This window comes from Mugil cephalus, chromosome 9 (assembly GCF_022458985.1).
Source record: "Mugil cephalus isolate CIBA_MC_2020 chromosome 9, CIBA_Mcephalus_1.1, whole genome shotgun sequence".
In the NCBI taxonomy this organism is placed as follows: Eukaryota; Metazoa; Chordata; class Actinopteri; order Mugiliformes; family Mugilidae; genus Mugil; species Mugil cephalus.
In genome coordinates, this window is record NC_061778.1 from 8,479,089 (window position 1) to 8,498,268 (window position 19,180).

The window sequence follows — 19,180 nt, forward strand, 5'->3', positions numbered from 1 at the left end:
TTCCTTTAAAAAGTACTTCCGCCTCGTTACGCTCTGTTGTTGTCATGGCGCCGTTTCAAACTGTTGACAAGCTTTTGGACTAAAATTTAAAGCGTTTAACTATGTACTATAAGTGTATTAACTTATGGTTTGATACTCTGAGCACTTAGACAATTTAAAATTACCGTACAAACTGGGAAGCATTGTTAAAAGCGAAATGGCTGAATTTAGGATTTTGGGATTAACTTAATGTTAGCAAACTTAAATACAGGAGCGAAGTTAGCTTACGAATGCTAACTCTAATTAGCATTAGATATCTAGCATTATTTAGTACTTCGACAGAACTTTGGACTCGTCTTCATTGCAATGACTACACAGATTCCTCCCAGTCAAGAGAGAGACTGGGTTGCTGTAGGTTCAACGCGAAACGCCAACAACATGAGCAATTTGACTTCTGGGAGGTCCCAAACTAAGGTAACCAGCAGTGAAGGAAGTGTCAAATGCCAGGAAATATTTGGCTTTATATTTGATGCATCTATCTGAAATGCGGGCATATGCAGTTTTTGTTTTGTTTTGCTATGTCTGTGTCCACTTAATTCTGATAAATCCGTATCTGTAATTAATGATACCTACCTACACGAAGGTTTTGACTCTATAACGCAATATATACTGTTAAGTAGCGCCATACAGTATTACAGCCTTAAAGCTCAAATTTAGTTTGGAAAATGTAATAAAGGAATGATTCATTTTTCATTTGTTGCATTGGCCTGCAATGGATTCAGCTAATTTTACCAAACAAACTGACCAGAGTTTAAGAGAGATTAACCAAATGGGAGAAATACATGTTGTGGTATGAAAAGCACATGACAGTGGCTATCAAATAAGACTGACTGTTTTCTTCCAAACCGCAGCTATTGTTCAATGAAGTCATCCCTGCAAGTTCCAGCAACCGTGCCACTCGTGTAGGCCCGCCAGCTCCCATTGTAATAGAGAGACTGCTGCCACTCTCAGAGGTGCGTGAGAGTGTGGACAGTACCAGAAGCTCCATCAGCTTCACCGCGCTCTCCGAGGAGAGGCTTCAAGTCGCTGTTAACTTGGCCAAACGAGATCTAAGGCGAAGGCGCCTCGAGATGCTTGCAAAATCCTCCACCGAGCCTCCTCAGGAGGCCTCCCTCTTTGAAACAAGTGATGTGGAATTGCTACAGGTACATTTATTCTATAATAGTTTCCTACCCAAGGAATGATTGCTGCTTTAACCGGGTAAAGACTGAATGGTATCATTCCCTCGTTCTATAGGAGCTTGCAGCCACACCAGGAAAGGCAAAGTCAAAAGCATCCAGTCCGAAAGACACAAGGACCCGACCAGGACCCAAACAGCACACATTCCAGAAACGTCCCCTTTCTTCCCTGCCTCGTGTTGGCCAGTCACCCCCTACCAGAGACCCTGGTCCAAGGGAGGACAGAGGCAAACAAGCACCTTTAAGCCATGAAATCCACAAGCTGCAAAATGAGCTGGAAGTGTACATTCAGAAAGTGGAAGAGCTAGCCAATAGAGGTAACCAACAAGAACAACTTGTTGCTTCAGTTATATCCGTAAATGTGCAGTTTAACTTGAAGTTGTTACTACAGCCCGCTGAACTTAGTATATTTTTTATATGATTTAACATTGCAAAAGGGATGATCATAAATAATATTTTAAACAACAGGGGAAAAAACAGAGGAGCCATTGGAACCTGAAGAGCAAACTAAGTTGGAAATACGCAGACAGAAGCAGGCAGCTCGTTCAGGACGTGTCATTTATGTCCTCCAACAACAGGTATTTAAAGGTCTATTGCCTGGCATTGATGAATAAACTGTCACTGACCTTTTCAGTTGCTCTGCATCTATAAACTCTGTTCTACTGAATTATTTAATAAGGTAAAAGAGATTCAAGAAGAAATAGAGAAACTAAGAAGCCAAAAGATGTGGGACACAAAAAAGGTACGTCTTCAGCAGTGTCAATAATTATAGCTGATAATATTTATATTTATTAATTTACTGATAATGACAGTTCTTTTTTTTTTCAATTGTTTATACAAAAACCAGAGACTTTGAAGAAGCAGCATTGCATTGTTTTTATTTTTCAGCTTCAGTGATGAGAAAAAATTACTCAAATATCTGTTTATCTCTGATTATTTGATTTATTATCTGTTCTTATTTCAGTCCACAGCAATAAACAGGCTTGCAGCTGCCCACCGTGGGGCACTTAGGGCCTTACAGGTTATCATCCACCAGCTTTCAGATTTGTCTCATACCAAGGTGCCCCCTCATTATAAAGAACTCGGCCAGCTCATTCGGCAGCTCTCTTTGTGCTCAGCCAAGGTCGAAGTGGACCAGGGTTCAGCTGTGCCTGAGACAGCCCTCGACATCCTGCAGAAACTAGAGGTGAGGAGTGTATTGTAAAGTAGATGTGTAATATGCAATGTGTGTTATGATACTCCACAATAGACGATTTAAAGTGTAACAATAATTGCTGTATCTAGGGCTTTTCTTCGTATGTAGGACAAATCGCGCCGTGCTCTCATTTTACTTTAATGAGGACAAAATTTAAGGCAAAAAAATACATGACATGAGCCCAACTCCAGCACAGGTTTGGCTAAACAGTACCAAGAAATATTTTACTGTATCTGCTTCTGTTTGCGGGTACCAGATACAACATATAATATGACACCATTTAAAATCCAAGTTTCCTGGATTAATTATATTTCCTGTTATGTGAACCTTATTTCAGGGCAGAATTGTGCAGTTTTTTAAAGTGAATAATCACTCAATTCCTCATAGACTTTGGATGCCGTCCTCCGTAAACAGGAGATGCTTGAAAAGTTGCAAGCCCAAGCATGTCCTCCACGCAGGAAGTCTCCTCAGCGCAGCATGTCACCTACGACTGCACCTAAGGGTCCCAGAACCTTCACTGCTCAAGGACCTCGCAAAGTAACAAATCCCAGAAGAGGTGTCCACGGTGAGCATCTTTTCGTTTTATTTATTAGATAGATAGATAGATAGATAGATAGATAGATAGATAGTAAAATTTCACTGTTGCAGTAGCAATTAGGTTATGTGTGTCTGTTTGTAATACATACAGTATGCACTCAGTAGCTGTATAATTAATCTAACATAATAGCAGTATAATTTCCTACTTTCTGCTGCAGCTCTGAAAGCTGCAGAGATGTTAATTGCATTTATGCTTTTTAAAGGAGGACAAACCACAGAGTCTCCTGTGTATATGTGGAAATTATCCAAGGGCTTTTGTGTGGATGTGTTGGTCCCCCACTGTGCTTAAATGATTGCATCCAGGCAGAAAATTGTTAAGGAGCCACTAAGAAGTGATAAAAAAAAAAATGCAGAACTCTAGCCTTTGGTCTCCTGCTGCTTAGTATTGTGAACAGTTGACTCCTGCTGGCACCTATTAGGCATCTCCTGGAGGAGATGACATGAACATCTACAATGAGCTTTATCTGCACTCTAGATTTCCCTAGAAAAAACTTGTGTTTCATTACTTATCCCACATATCCAAGTGGTTGTCAATAGTTAAAGCTAACGGTATAATTGGCATTCTTGTGAGCCAGCACCTCATTTCAAGCTGATTTACTAAAGGGATGAAGATGAGTTTCTTGTTGTCTAGTTTAGTTTTCATTTACATAGGATTTGGTCAGTTAGGATCAAAACTTAACACATTTTCATTTGTGTCATCAGGCAGAAGAATGGTCTCACAGAAACCCAGACCTACGTCTCACCAACCCACGAACAGAAGAGAGTTGCTGAGGGCTGGCCTGGAGAGAGTCGCCCAGCAGAGGGAGCTGAAGGCACGACCTCCGATACAAACCACTTCCAGGAAAGAACTGGACTCTGAGAGAAGGAAGGCTGACACAATGCAGGTACAAGTCGTACACAAAGCCGTGTACTGAAATGTTACAACATAGAAGAAGTGTAGGCATGGGCACTGCTTATTGCTGTCAAACTGAATTTCCTTTGAGACAAGTAAAATTGTATTGAATTTAATTGAAAGTGCAGAACATTTAGAATATCTCCTGTTCTGATTTCTGATTCTGATCAACCAATTTGAATGTGTTCATGTAAACACTCTTTTATCATTTTTTTCAATGCTTAATCAGAAACAAGATGCAGGCTTCCAGCAGCCAACGGTCTCCTCTCGACTCAGAGTGAACCAGCTCCCTCAAAAAGAGCAGTCTGTGCCCTGGATACCTACATCCCCTCACTCTCCTCCTCCACAGCGGTGAGCCTGTTAACTCTCTCTGTACAGTCAGTGACACATCAGACTTTTTAAAATCAGGACTCTTAGTGCTCAAAATGATTAATATGATTATGTAACAAAGATGATATTGTATTGTCTGAAACTCTGATCAACACAATCTATTGCATCCAGTGTGAATCCTTATATTGTTTTTATTATTCCTGTTGTATACATTCAGTCATGGTGAATTCATGTACAGACATGTACAGAGTCTTTCATTTTTTAGCTCAAATGTGGATGTCAGCAATGTGGATGTCATCTAAAGTAAAATATTAGCTGCTTGACTAATATTTTTGACCCGTTGTAAGATCATAGATTCTTCTTAATTATTATGTCTGCAATGTTACTGGTAAAGTGTAGCACAGAAACAAGTCATTTGAGTTTCAGGTGGACACCACCCACATATGTGTCTAAAAAAAAACCTCTACCAGTCATTTAGAAAAAAAAAAAAGAAAAGAAAAAATAGACAAACCCAGGAGCCCTGGTTTCATCTCTGTTTTTTTGGCTCCGGCAACATCTTTTTTTTTTCTGAGTTATTATTTAATGTGTGAAAACTGTCATGTGTAAATTATATATAAGAGACCTAAGTGTCAAAACAGTATTATGTTTTAATATTTAGTCTCTTCCAGGATTCTCTCCATCTCTTGACTTGCTTAAATTATTTGTATAAATCAGAATTATAAACCACAATCCCCTCTGCTGTTATCTAATCAGATCCCCTCAAAGGGGGAGGCCGGAACCTCGTTGTCTTTTCTCTCCGGTGAAGCCCCCACCGAGCCCTCCGAAGCAGAGGGTGGGTGGCGCTTTGGCGGCAGAGCCAGGCCTGAGCTCGGAAAAGAAGAAACAAGCTCAGAACGAAGCGTTAAGGTGAAGCCCACTCCGACAAATTTTAATCTCTTCCTCTTATCACAGATCTCAGAATGAGGTCTTATCGTTTCAAAGATTTTGCCGCCACCGGAAGATGTTTGTTATTTTTGCTTCACACATGAGATTATCTGACCTGGAAGAAAAGGAATAAAAAAAAAGCCAAATGGATGAAACCTAGGGAGAAGGAATGTTAATGAGTCCTCTCTTTGTGTTCGCAGAGTTATTTCTAACCTTCATGTCAGACCCCACTTGCTGAGTGCCACAGGCAATACTCTGATTCTAATTCAAAGTTAATTCTTTCCAATAAATGAATCTAGGTGGCCACTAGATTGAGACCATTTCTCTTTTTGTGTGATTAATAAGTTGGCCTGTTTTCTGTGCTTATAAGCACCTCATTGATTGAGTGTTTCGCCTCTGTTTAATCAAACCTTAATTACTGTGATTGCACTTTCCCATTAATCAGTGGCTAGCAGTGTGATTTTAAAGATGAGGATTATATTTTTTGAAAGCTTAATTATGCTCGTATTTTTTAATTTATTTATGTTTTTTTTTTTTTTTTTTTTTGCCTCATTTGATGATTACTGGCTCGGTGCAGGAAGGCTTGGTTGGACAAGATGACTATGCAGAGACTGAAAGAGCTCAACCACCTGAGCAGAGAAGAGACCGAACGCATTCAGAGGCTGAGGTACAGTGCATGTGTGATTACAGTTTTCGCTGAATTAATGGATCCGAGGGGATGGATGGTTGAAGGTCATAGTGTGGCTGAATATTAATCCTGTGAAAAAGTAATTTTTATTTCATTTGTACTTGCATTGAAACCTCCGCGGATAATAAATGCTGAAATTTAAAATGCCTGTCTAATGAGCCAAATTAAACTCAGTAGAGGTAAAATATGTATACTGGCTGAACAGTGTTGGAACTCGAGGCCCCTGCTAATGACTGTATAATATAAATGCTGTATTGCAGTGATTATTGTGATATATGCTCATACTGTTTTTCCTGTATGATTAAATTGTCACGTTGGTTATTTAAGAAGAAACATTTCCTGCTGCAAGTAAAGTACCTCTTAAAAAAGCGTCCACAAAATCTGCCTGCCAACCTAAGGCACTAATCCTCACGGTACCTGCTGTACAGACCAGCGCTTTGGGCTCAGAAGCAAACAAGCAGTTACACTGGGAATTACAACACGAGCATTATCTACAGACAAAAGAGCAGAAAATAATGCAGGTTGCAATTACAGCACATGTATTCAATACCAGGGAGAGCACATGTCCCTTCAGAGAAACGCGCATTTCCTAATTAGCCACTAGAGAGTTTAACTTTGAAAGACCGGCAACAGAAAGCAGCAGGAGTAGAGCAGAGGTTGCAGTCAAAACTTTGTCCATAAATGCATCAACTACACTGCAGTCAGTGTGCAAGTTGAAGTTTTTCCAGCAGGTCTCCTATTTTAATTCACTTAAAGCACTCTTTCACGGCTTTAAGTTCGACATGGAAGGAAACCAGGGTAATATTAATTAACAGCTGCTGCAGAACGTCAGGTTTTGTCGGTAGCAGGACAGGATTGTATTGTGACTAAGTATTGTGCCAGGCTCTGTGTTGGTGTTATTCACTTTGACAGTGAAAGAAAGCAGAAACACGTTATGTCTCCAAACAGAGTGCTGATAGTTTGTCAGTTCTCGTGTTGTCTAATTACAGTAAATGTGAATATTTGCACATTTACTGTAATTAATGTTTGGGAACAGAGTCTGAGCACAGAGCCTGATTAATATTTCTGTTTTTGTGTTACCGGTTTGTGAAAGCCTGTTTTGATTATTCATCATTAGGACCTGTGTTGGGGTAGTTACTGAAAAATAAATTCATTATAAAAAGTAATCCATTAAATAGTACTAATAATGCCTTACTTTACTTAGGTACTTGCTGTACCTAAGTACCTTGCTGTGTAAGTGATTAGTTACACTACTAGTTACATTACTTTTGGATTACATCACCTGAGGTGCATAATACCTTAATTGCCAATTATAAAATATAATATAATATAATATAAAATAAATATACTATAAATTAATCTATATGCCTAAATAAGCATGAATCTTTATTATTAAAGACATGCACACAATTTCTTTTATACTCTTTAATTCAAGAAAACATTTCACAGAAAAAATGTGTCCGAATAAGGCTACAGTACTAGCAGTATGCAAAATGTCTCAATAAAATACACCATTTAAATTTTCATTAAATGTCTTTCTATTTAGAGTGTTTCTACTTAGAGGCCATTAGATAAGCATCATCAGACTTAATTTCTTTACAATACAACATGCCTTAAAGGTGGTTGTTTCAACCATTTAGTGTAATCATGAATTTGTTTGAAATAATACTTGTAAATAGTGTGAATGGTTGTTTGTCTCTGTGTTAGCCCTGCAGTAGACTGGTGACCCGTCCAGGGTGTTCCCCACCTCTCGCCCTAAAACAGCTGGGATAGGCTCCAACAGCCCCCGCGACCCTAGTGAGGATAAGTGGCAGTAGAAGATGAGATGAGATAATATCTGTAATTAAAATAAGTCGCTGGCCTTCATGACAATATTAGATGATGATACCAATTCAAGGGAAAACAATATTGAATAAGAAATGTAATTTGAATTGCCAAACTTACCGTAGCTCACTCTTTTACAGCTATTTTTTCCATCTTACTGGACATGCCTAAACAGATCATTTTTCTCAGCAGCATCTTGTCGGTCTGATGATCTTTAGCGGCTGGTTTCATGCCAGCATGTTGCAGGTGCTTGGTCGGGTTAGATTCCCAGCTGTCATCGTGCGAGTGCTGGATTAGACCTTCAACATGTTGCCAGTCCACTAACACGGAGACAACCACACTCACACCTACGGCCAAATTTGAATCGCAACTAGCGTGTCTTTAGAGGGTGGGAGTAAGCCGGGGTACCTGGAGAGAACCCGCGCAGACAATGATTCGAATTAAAGACTCAAAGCTATAGTTGTTTGAATTGAGTTATTTAAATAAGCTTTTACTGTTGGTCCAGAAATTCAGCTCCGTTAATTCATTTGTCACAGAATCCAAGACAGAGTGAGGTTTGTTGTGTGTCTGGAAATACATTTTCCAAGAAAAAGCAATTCAGCCTCAGAACTTCTTCTTTCTGCGACAGCTTGTGATGTGGGTGTGTTTTGGTTAACAGGTTTGAAGTTGTCTCACCAACTCAGTGGGCAGAGAGGGCTGAACAGAAGGCCAGGGAGAGAATTCAGCCCCTTCTGGATGAAGTGCAGGTAGGAAGACGTGCAGTATTTTCTCCTGAAGATGACGTACAGAGTCTATCTCAGCCCATCAAATAAAACATGGGGTGTTTGTGTGATCTCTTATTCTCCTCGTTAAGGTAACTATCCATTTATTTGTGTGTTGTTTTTGTCTTCATGAACCAAATGGGGGTATGGTTCTGTTTCTTTTGACTGTTCACAGCAGGTTGGTGAGTCCACGAACAGGATCAACTCTTCACAAAGGAGTCGTCTGTCTGAGAACGCTGCGGAGAGGGTGAGCTGCAGCAAAGGAGATGAGGCTTCGTCACTGATTACACACCAAGAACCGAATATTTGTGCCTCAGTGTTTTTCATATAGGCTTTATGTTTGTGTTAATATTGTCCTCCGCAGGCGGCAGAGAGTGCCGAACAGCTGAGTGAGGCGCTGTTGGAGGACCTGTTGGAGGATACCGCGCGGGTAACGTGGGCGGCTGAGACCGACAGACAGTTGGAGGGCATGGCTCAGCGTAGGCTGCAGGCCCCCACTCTGGAGAGTATGCTGCTTCGTATGGAGGAGATACAGGTGAGCGCCGCCTCATAGAGGGGCCCACCAGTGAAAGGTCACCGTGGAGCCTGAAAGGTCGCCAGTGATCCGCCGTGGTGGTTATTTATAGTGAGCTGCTCTGACGGCTCTGCTGCTGCCGCTGCTTATTGATGCGAGGTCTAGACTTGACGATTTTGACGATCGGCCTGTTAGATGAGGCTCCCTGTTGGCAGGTTTGTTTATAGGATGTGTTTCTCTGTGTGCGTCTGAGCAGAGGGACCAGGAGGAAGTGAGGAGACGTTTTGCTTCCATCACTTATTCAGACCCTCTTTACTGGGATCAACCACACACAGCAGGTAAAATACTAAATACTTCCACAGTTTAACAAAACACGTCCCCATTTTATCATCTGAAAAACCTAGAAAACATTTACCTGCTATTCCCTGTAGGTGGTGACATTGGTATGACTGACAAGAGCAGCTGAATATTTGCCATTCACACTGTATGCTGTTTCTTCTATCTGCATCTGTCTGCATGCAGTAACATTCACCCTTCCTCTCTTTTGTCTCTGTTCTTGCCAGAGTCCCAGCGTCATGCTCCAGGCTCCAGGCCAGCCTCTCCGCAGCCAATTAGGCTCACGAGGCCAGTGGTGCAACAGACCTCTGCACCCGATATCGTCCTAGAGAAACCTGTTGACACTGGGTGGGTTACAACGTCCTTTCCCTCTCTCTGCACACAGTTCTGTGTCTCGTCTTTTGCCGCTGGCTTGCCTTCATTGCTGTTTTATTCATCTAGAGGAGGAAGTGGAGAAATCTTTGAGAGTGTTCTTTGAATACTAACCGGAACCAGCCATTAGGGTTTGACCTATTTAACTTCATTCCAAATCTTTCGAGCTCAAATTATAGGTCTTATTCTCCATTATCTGTCATCACGGCTCCAGCGCAGTGCTGCTGATGGCGTAAAATAGTTATGTGCCATAGTTTGATTACTCTAAAAGACTCTGGTCAGTATTCATGCACTTTTTATGAGGAAAAAAAAATGTATCGAGTTGCAGTAAAAGGCTCTCTTCTGTTGGTGTGGCTGTGCTGTAGCATCTTTCTCCACAGGAAGTCATTTGTTGCTGGTTTAATTGGGCCCCTAGACTCGGTAAAAAGGAAGTGGTTAATGTTTTTCCAGTGATGCACAGTTTGTGTTTTTTTTCCACATGACGCGTCATCGCCTCATAATCGCTCTTCCTCTGGGAGGCTTTACTCATCCCACAAAACTCACTTGGTGGCTACCGCACTCAGGGCAGAGTCTATTCCTGACTTTCGCAGCAGACTCCACAGAGAGACCCTGTACTGCCCAGGGCTTTAGTCGCTTAAATTAATGAGGAACTTGGAAGGAAGAGAAAAGAAGATTGAGGGACTGGAAGCTGTTGACAGAGACAAGCCAGCAGGATACTTTTGACAAATTCAAGCTGTGACCATTAGCAAAGTAAGGTTGACCAGCACTGAAGTGCCTCAGGTTCTGTTCCCTTAATGGAAACTTTGCCCTGAGGTCCACTATGTCTGTGACTTGTCTTTGAGTCTGTCTTCCTAATGCAACCATCAAAGCTCAAGCTTTTGGCAAACATAACCGGATCCTTCACAGTCAAGTATTTAATGGACCGTACCTCAATAGTTTGTTTTCAAATGTATCCAGCCTTGCAGTTTTTAAACTGTTCTGAAACTCCCCAAATCCCTGTAGCAAAAAAAAAAACCCAGAACTGCCTGCGTCACCTTTATCTTCAGTCCAAATCATAGTGCCTTTAAAAAACTATTGGCACCCCGCTGGATATTTTAATGTTCAGTTTTTGTTAACACGTTAAATCAGAGTGCTAGTAATTGGCCTGTCTTGACATGGCTTTATAGGAAAATATGACTGGGAATTTTTGCAGGCAACCCAGAGAGGGTAATTCTGCTTTTATGCACTGATTTGAAAGTGAAAACTAATCTTCGTAAATTGACTGTGAATAATTAAAAAAATACAGAACACTGTGCAGGCACACTGTGATTTTGTGCGCTGAAACCTAAAAAAATAATCAATGCGGCTGATAAGATTTATGTGTCCATGGCGAGGAGGCCAGACGCAGCCTCTGATTGTCCCCCTTCCCCACTTTCTTGGTTAAAATTGATTGAACCAGTGCAGCAGCATCATCATCAGCGCGTCACACAAATCAATAACGAGATAAAAGAAGCACTCAGCATTATTATAAAGCTTTCGCCTATTTTTGATCCGCCTCTTTGCTCCGCTGTGTGTTTACCGTGTCCTGAGCTGAGTAGTTGTCACCTGTTGGATTTGTTGTGATGGCTCCCACCTGCTGCATCCAGATTCCCAATAACTCTAATGCAATTTTATTTTGAATAGTGCATAGCCAATTAAACAGCGACCTTTTACATTTTTCGTGTTATTGATGTTTTCATGTTTAGTTGTTGTTAATGCACTGAATGACAGTGCTTATAATTAGCTTTTCATGGTATGGATTAATAGCTAAATATGATGGTAGAGGTGATAATTTGACTTATAAATACAAATTATAAAGTCGATATTAATATGAATGTGTGTTAAAGAAGAAAAAGTTGTTTTTATCTGTAGTCTTACACAGTATGTGGAGACGTAGTAATCAAAGTAAAAATGACCAATTAAACCGCTCAGTCACAGCACTGGGCGGCTCTTTACGAGACGTGGTGGCGTTTTATCGTGTTGATTGATGGTTTTAATGAGGACATCTGCAATTTATTGGCCATAATTAGAGGACAGGTTTCTGTTTGCACATTGATTAACAAAATAATCATTTAGAGTGAGAGGGGAATTCAGCGGCATGGAGAGGTGGGAGCTCTGCTCTCTCCAAGCTAGGTCCCAGAATTTATTTATGCGTCCGAGGCTCCTCAGTACGTCTGCCACAATAATCAACAATCTCTGCGAGATACTTATGAAAGTTGCCTGCGTCATATCCAGTGACTCCAAGGTCACTTGCCATACAGTCATTGTACTTATTTGCATATGAAATAGAGTTACCATTGATCCTAATTCATCCACATTGGTCGCATCTTCTCAGTGAAGACGTTGGCCATTCAGCGGTCCACTTGGATAAAGTACTATAACATTATTGTTGGCATAACTTTGTGTATGAAAATAGTCACCGGGATAAGAAACCCGGCAGAAGGTCAGACTTGTCATTCACCTGCCGCCATGACTCCATTCTGCTGATTGGATAAAATAATTATATGCTCAGTGGTTTTTGATTAATTGAAAAGACTCTGGTCACTTTGAGTCAAGTTGCAGTTAAAGTCTTCTTTTGGTTGGTGTTGACACGCTAAAAAAGCAGCAGCGCCTCCCTCCACATTGTTCCTTGCTGGTTCAATTTTGTCTTGCGCTTAATACAAAGGTTAATGTTTTCCTAGCGATGCACAGTCAGTGTTTACCGGAGAAAGTATTGTTGGCATTTGTGCATGAAAACGGTTAACCTATGAAAGACTGTCTCTGGAGAAAGTTAAACCCGTTTGTGAATTCTGCTTCTAGCACAGGGTCTGTTGACAGATCATATTTGTTAGTTCCACAGTGGAGTTATTTTTGTGCAAACAGAAACGTGTTGTCCATCTACAGCAGCAGTTTTTTTCCACAGTTTTTCCCAAGAAGTAATAACGCTGGAAGCAAGGCGTCATTTGTTGGGGGATATAAAGATAGATTGTGTTTATTAGGCACGTTGTTTTGTAAAGGTGACTCCTGGGGGCCAAGAAGTTGCCTCATAAGCTGAACTAAGCTGCTAGGGAGATGAGTTGCCTGCCCGTGTTTCAGACTAAACTGACCCGCGTGTCACATTGTGCGGCGCATAGCAGCAGGGATGAGGCGAAGAAAAGCTTTGATTATCCTGCAGCTTATTAAACCTGCACCAAAACAGAGCCGTGAGTCGAGAACTGCTCGTCAGCCTTCAAGAGTTTCACAGTAGTCACTCATACAGCTGTTGAATTGACATGTGACGTGCTCATTTGCTGCCTGAAGAAAATCAGTGACTTCAGTTCAGCTAAACTCAAGAATAACTTTCGCAAGAATATAAAAGAATATGAAATTATAGAGAGCAACCAGCCGACCCGCTGATTAAATTAAACAACATGATTTTCCAGACAGCGAAATATGTTATTTTGATAAACACTCGAGTAACAGCGGGCGATCACAACTCCACGTCGTCTAGAGGTCGGCTACCAGTTCAGATAATAAATACTTGAACTAATGTGAAGTAAAGTAATTTGAACTCTGGAAGAGGCGAAAAGATAGAGATTTATTGATGCCTCAGAAAAAAGTATGCTGTCCCGTTGCCTATCCAGCAGCTGATTAAGAAAGCTCTTCCATCTATTCTGTTTGTTTTTGCACTGATGCAGGAATCCGTCTGTGTTGACTCTTCTAGTGTCCAGCGTAGCAGATTGGCGAGGTTTATTTTGCAGTTTGAAGTGTTGTCTCAGCCCTGATTAGTTCTCTATATCCACCATTTTTATGCCCGGAGAGAACAGTGTGAGAGAATACACACATTTAACGCACCATAGGAAAAATAAATCTTGTGACAGTGACAGAGCTGCAGTGTGCCGATCACCGGAGGCATCTATGATTGCATAGTTAGTTTTTTTTTTTTTTTTGGCAGCTGTTATGAGGGGCACACAGCAGTATTTTTAGAAGGAAAAAAAAAACAGTCTGATGCGAGCATTTACCTTGAAGTAAAGTATCTTTCTTTTTATTATTTGCAGCTACTCTGGATTTTCTTTGAGTCTCTCAGGGGATGATTAGGAGTCAGAAAGGCCCGTCACAAGAGGGAGAAGAGGGAGCCTGCAGCCGGCTTCCTTATACCATTATTTAACGCTTTCATTGACTGTGAACAGGCCGAATGCACTATTTGGTACAGTTTCCAAAACAACATCTATTATTCTTTACCTGGCCTGTCTTTGTGCCCGTGTCCGCGCGAGTGCTCTCGAACAACCGCTGAGACAGCAGAGTGAGAGATTTCATCTCTCGACACATCAGCGGCACGACTGATAACATTTATGTATCCATGGTGAGGAGCCCAGATGCAGGCCCTGATTGTCCCCCTCTCGGCTAACGTTGACCGGCCCACTCCTGTTTTCATCAGCAGGTCAAACAAATCAATAAAAAGATGAAAGAACCACTCAGAATTATTGTTAAGCTTTCATGTATTTTTTTTTTTCTTTTTACTGTCCGTTTGTTGTCCTCTCAGCTGAGTATTGGTTACCTGTTGGTTTTTGTTGTGATCGCTCCCACCTGCTGCATCTGGATTAACAATAACTCGGATGCATCCTTTATTTTGTGTAGTGCATAGACGAGTAAACAACAAACTACAGTTTCCTCCTCACCAAGTAATCATCCTCCTGTTTCTCAGCGCGCTGATCTTCCCTGCTGCCATGAGGCTTGTCTGAATCACCCCCTACTGTTCCTGAGCCTCTTTCTGGTTTTATCCAACTCCGCTTCGGTTCAGCCTGCGTCCCCTTTGATACACCACATGTGGGACAGTCCTTTGCCAGACACTACATGCCTTTATCCTGTGAAGAGAAATGACATGAGAAAATTGAACTGATTTAACTAATGGCTTATGTTGCTTTTGTGTTTTGGTTTGTGTTCAGGTCAAGTTGTACTTTGGGCAGAAGATGTTTTTTTTTTTTTTAGTTGATCACTGTCTGCACACACTCTCATGAGCATAAGGTTTTACAAAACACATATATTAATGGTTATCATATAGAGCAGAATGGAGTGACACGTTACCACCAACACCTACTTGTAGCGTGTATGCTACTATTTTTCCTCAATGCATGTCACCTTTTCACAAAATCAAGGAGCAAGATTCATTTTGGCCTTGCAGCAGGTTTTTCGAGACCAAATGCCTGAATGTCGTTTGTTCGCAGACGGGCTCATTTTTAAACAAGATTCAAAAAGCCCGGCTGCTGTTCTGACTTTATAAATAGGCAGTGAAGTTGCGGGGGCACTGTGTTATTGTTGCTTTTGTCACGCTGGTCCCCAGACGCACACGCCTGACTGTAAATCGACCCATTTCGGACTGGAAGCAGGGTCGGCTGTGCAGGCACTTTGATATTTATGGCCGCCCCGCCGTTTGTAGCCTCCGTGGTCAACACTGAAACAAGTTCAACTGAAGCCCGGGGAGCACAATACAGAGGCACTTTGCTTGGGAGCTGCGGCAACACTAAATATAGCACCGGGAGCGTCGCTGTAAGAGCCAGACTGATTTGTCCAAGCAGAGAGGATTATAAAGCCAGACCACGGCGATGCCCAGCTGAGCCCATACTCACCAGACAAGGGGCAGTGCGAGAGAGCTGGCCTGCACTGACACCTCTCCTAAATTCATCATCCTCAGACTAGTCCAGTCTGGTCTATCACAGCGCTGCACTCCGGCGTCAATAAACAAGTTTGCCTGATCTCCACAGAAACAGCCCACTTCATATAGGCTGGATGGTCAAGATAATGAAACGGTGTACCTGTTGGACTCACCCCCTTGTGTTTTTCCACAGACACAGTTTCCTGTCTGATAACAGTCTGACAGAAGAGGCATCCAGGGACGAGCAGCAGCCCAGAAAAAACACCTTGTTCCCAGGGCCAGTGGAAAGGAGCAGGGGGACGGTTATCTCCGTGCCAGGCGGCGTGCTGAGAAGCATCCGGCAGTACCGGGAAGACTACGATTCTTACCTGCGTGTTGTCGCTCACAAGGTCGGCAGCTTCAACCCCTGGGCCGTAGCAGACAGGTAAATAACTGACAGTGATTAGAATAGCTAATAAGCTAATAATAAATTAACCCAAAAACTGAGTCAGCTTATGGTTCCAGCTGTAATATGTTACATTGCCTGGCTTATTTCCATCTGTGCAGCTAGTAACATCCAGACGTATTAATTAAGTTTAGACATAAAAACCTAACACATTGTTTGCCACTCCAACCCTGTATTATAAATAACTTTCATGAAGAGTTCCCTCAAACAGCAACTCATTAGCTAGAAATGATCTGACTGATGTTCAGTGATGGATTTGTTCTTTTTTCTTTTATCTGCTACATAAAACCAGAATCATGTCCATGCTGTAACCAGAGCTGAACTGAAACACATTGTCCTTCCTGCTCTGTTTAGTCTCTGGAAATGTTTAACAGACAGCTCGCTGTGAGAGGATCTCGCAGAGTTTGCGTCTCCGGTGTTCACCGCTTTTCCTTTCTGCCACTCATACATTTGCATACTTAACAGAATGCTTAAGTTGGTGCAATGCAGGTTCCCTCTGATCTTCGTCAACGTGCGCATCGAATACGTTCGGGAACCGTATGTTCTGCCTAAACTTTCAAGAGATCTTTTGTCTTAGACGGCTGAAAAAAAAAAACGCTTGTGTCACGGGCTCATTATCAGCAAAGTCAACTTATTCAGAGATGAAACTTTCCCGGAGAAGCCACCCAATTATCTGTCTTTTTAGGAGACAGAAAGAACACATACGTGCGGGCTTGCGCGCCCCCTCTGATATTGTGACAGTGCAGAAACCTCTGTGTGTGTGATGAGATGGTAATGAGCATCAGCCTGGTGCCGCGGTGAAGCCACACCGCCTCGAGGTTCCCATTCATTCTGCCTGCAAACAGATTGATTGCAGCATAAAAGGACTTCGGCACAGTCAAAACAGAGAAAACATACATAGTTGGAGCAATTTTAAGCTCTGTTTGAATTTGTTTGACAGACCTCTTTATAATCAAAACGGAGCAGGGTAATAATTTGGCTGTTCCTAACTCATGCAGTTGGATTCTAGACCCTGTTTCTTTCGGCGTCCGGTGTTCGGAGCAAAAATATTGTTGTTTTGACCCTTTAACGGCTCACGTAGTTCAACAACACGCAACTACTCAGATGGTTTTGTTGCACTGACAACCTGATGATATGACATTTTGAGGGGCTATATGAGAGGTCATTTTCACTCATCCTCTGTGCCCCTGCCTCAGACCCAGATAATGACCGGTACACTGAGATTTAGCTCTGCACGTTGCTGCACCCAGCTCTCTTTAGAGTTACTTCCCACCGTTCTATGCCTTTCAAGACAAGGTGGACAATTTCGGGACAAAACTGCACCTTCTTGGTTTTTGCAGATAATGACACAAGGCTGATGATTCACACTTTCTTTCAAATGTTAGGAAAGGAGCTCAAATGACACGTTGTAAGAAAGCGGCTTTTCACTTTGTCTGTGGAGGTTTTCAGTCGCCCAGGTCACGGCAATCCTTTTGGCATTTCACGTCGTGTCCAAGTCTGTTGTCATGAAGTTTAGTGGCTCAAAGCTTTTGGCAAGAACAATCGTGCCGTCAGTGCTTTGTATTCAGTTTGTGAAGTTAAAAAATTTTGTCAGATGTGATTGTGTTTGTGTTTGATTCAGACCTTTCTGATGAAATTAAAGCTCTAGCACATAGGTCTTCAACAGGGGGTCTGGAGAAATCTTTTGATTGGACATTTTTCTACATATTTTTTAATTTTTACCCAGAATTTTACATTTCTTCAAATACACATTAACATGAATCCAACATATTGTAGTAAAGGGCTACATGGAGGCAGGAGTTGTTTATATCAGGTATATTTATGTGTATGGCAGTTGCACGGCCACAGTTACCTTTGCACATGTTTGAAATAAAAAATGAATACTTGGCTTAATATTGAATGCAAAATGATAATAATACCAATGTATATCTATAAATAGCTGTAGGCCGAGTTTAATATAGAACACATATAGCAGGTAAAACCCCCGTTCTATTACAAAATGCTTGCTTTTAATTGCTGTCCCTTGTTATTTTTCGCAGCCTGGCGGATCAGTTACTGTCGGAGGCTCTAGCCGACGTGGCGGCGGAGTTTCAGGACGTGGTGGAGGAGTACGCTGAGGCCGTCTTCACCTCAGAGTTCCTGAAGCCCACTCAGTCACCTCCTGCCTCGGCTTTGGTCAGCCCATAGTACGCCACAACAACACAGACGGAACAGTTCATTAAAAACCTTTTTTTTTTTTTATCATGAGGTTTATCTCAGTGGGAAGAGCAGTATTTTTCTGACGAGATTCATGTGGAAAATTATTTATTATTTTGAGTGCGGGTATTTCATTTTGAAATCAACTTCTTCAGTGTTTTTATTTATTTTGCTCATAACTAAAAACATGAATTATGTTTTTAGAGATGACTGAGACGCTATATGAATTTATTTTGTTTGGACAGCAGCTTGAGAGGCTGCAGCAGCTGAGATTGTCGAATTGCAGGGGGGACGTCAGTCACGGTGCTCTTTACATTTCGTCTGTACGTGTGATTTAATGCCTCCGGGGGGAGTTAGTTTGGTGTAGATGAGCTTGGAGAGGCCATTACGACATTAGAGAGGATTATAAGATTACTGCCCTCTGTTGAATTTGGTTTAAATCTCCCAGAGGATTACTCACACTTTTTACTTTCACGTTGGAATATGGAAATAAATTAATTGCATACGTGCACCAAAACGATGAAGAAATCCAAAGGGCATCATGTGTTAAATCTGTCGTCACTTGCTCTGTTGCTTTATTGTCTTAATAAAGGCTCCCAATGCAGTAAATTAATTTATTGTTCTATCCCTTTCAGAAAGAGAAAAATATGTGTTTCAAATTGGTTCATTTCCACTTTATAATTTTGTTTTCGATGCAGCTCTTTCTATTTCACTCTCACTGCAAAATACACAGACAGACTGAGACAATGTTTGAGTCCCATGAGATCAACATGAAGCTCGAGCTGTCAGAGCGGAAGGGAAGGGGAGTGGGGGGGGGCATGCAGATGTTGCACTGGCCTGTGGGGACCAGTGACTGACGGGGACACAGTGACTGAATAAATTAGCTCACACTGAATCAGCTGGAACCTACTTTCTCTCCGGCTGGTTTCTGCGTGGGCGTCGGGATACGTGCAGGCTTTCACGGGCAGAAGAACGATGCAGATTTCTCTGACAAATAATGAAGTGGTTTATTTAAAGCGAGGGCCGCGTCGCTGTCTTCGCAGTCGCCGGGTTCAAATGGGAAAACATTGAAGAAAATGAATGATTTGCATTGATTTTGTCACATAAGGAAACATTTTAAATGAATCCGTGATTTAAGAGATGAAGCAGGATGCTTCTTCGTCGCAGGCTCCTCATGGCATCTGAGTGTCAAACTGTGTCGTCAGTGAACCAGAGAACTATGTTGTAGTGTAATGTTTTTCCTTGCGGATGCTGAACTCC

General features: G+C 41.8%; 1 protein-coding gene across 3 annotated transcripts; it reads left to right on the forward strand.

The window, feature by feature from the left end:
- The first annotated feature begins 38 nt into the window (after positions 1-38).
- Positions 39-18,533, forward strand: kiaa0753 (KIAA0753 ortholog). 3 transcript variants are annotated; one of them, XM_047593221.1, is made up of 18 exons: positions 39-453; positions 891-1,184; positions 1,276-1,534; positions 1,686-1,795; positions 1,897-1,959; positions 2,182-2,403; positions 2,800-2,977; positions 3,712-3,893; positions 4,131-4,252; positions 4,985-5,137; positions 5,733-5,822; positions 8,326-8,413; positions 8,604-8,675; positions 8,793-8,963; positions 9,199-9,280; positions 9,506-9,626; positions 15,473-15,703; positions 17,764-18,533. In XM_047593221.1, exons 1-18 carry the CDS (start codon positions 346-348, stop codon positions 17,909-17,911), a joined length of 2,694 nt encoding a protein of 897 aa, XP_047449177.1. In that variant the 5' UTR covers positions 39-345; the 3' UTR covers positions 17,912-18,533. The 3 variants fall into 3 exon arrangements, with proteins under 3 accessions (XP_047449177.1, XP_047449178.1, XP_047449179.1); XM_047593222.1 differs by having other exon boundaries at positions 8,607-8,675; XM_047593223.1 differs by lacking the exon at positions 4,985-5,137.
- Positions 18,534-19,180: the final 647 nt, after the last annotated feature.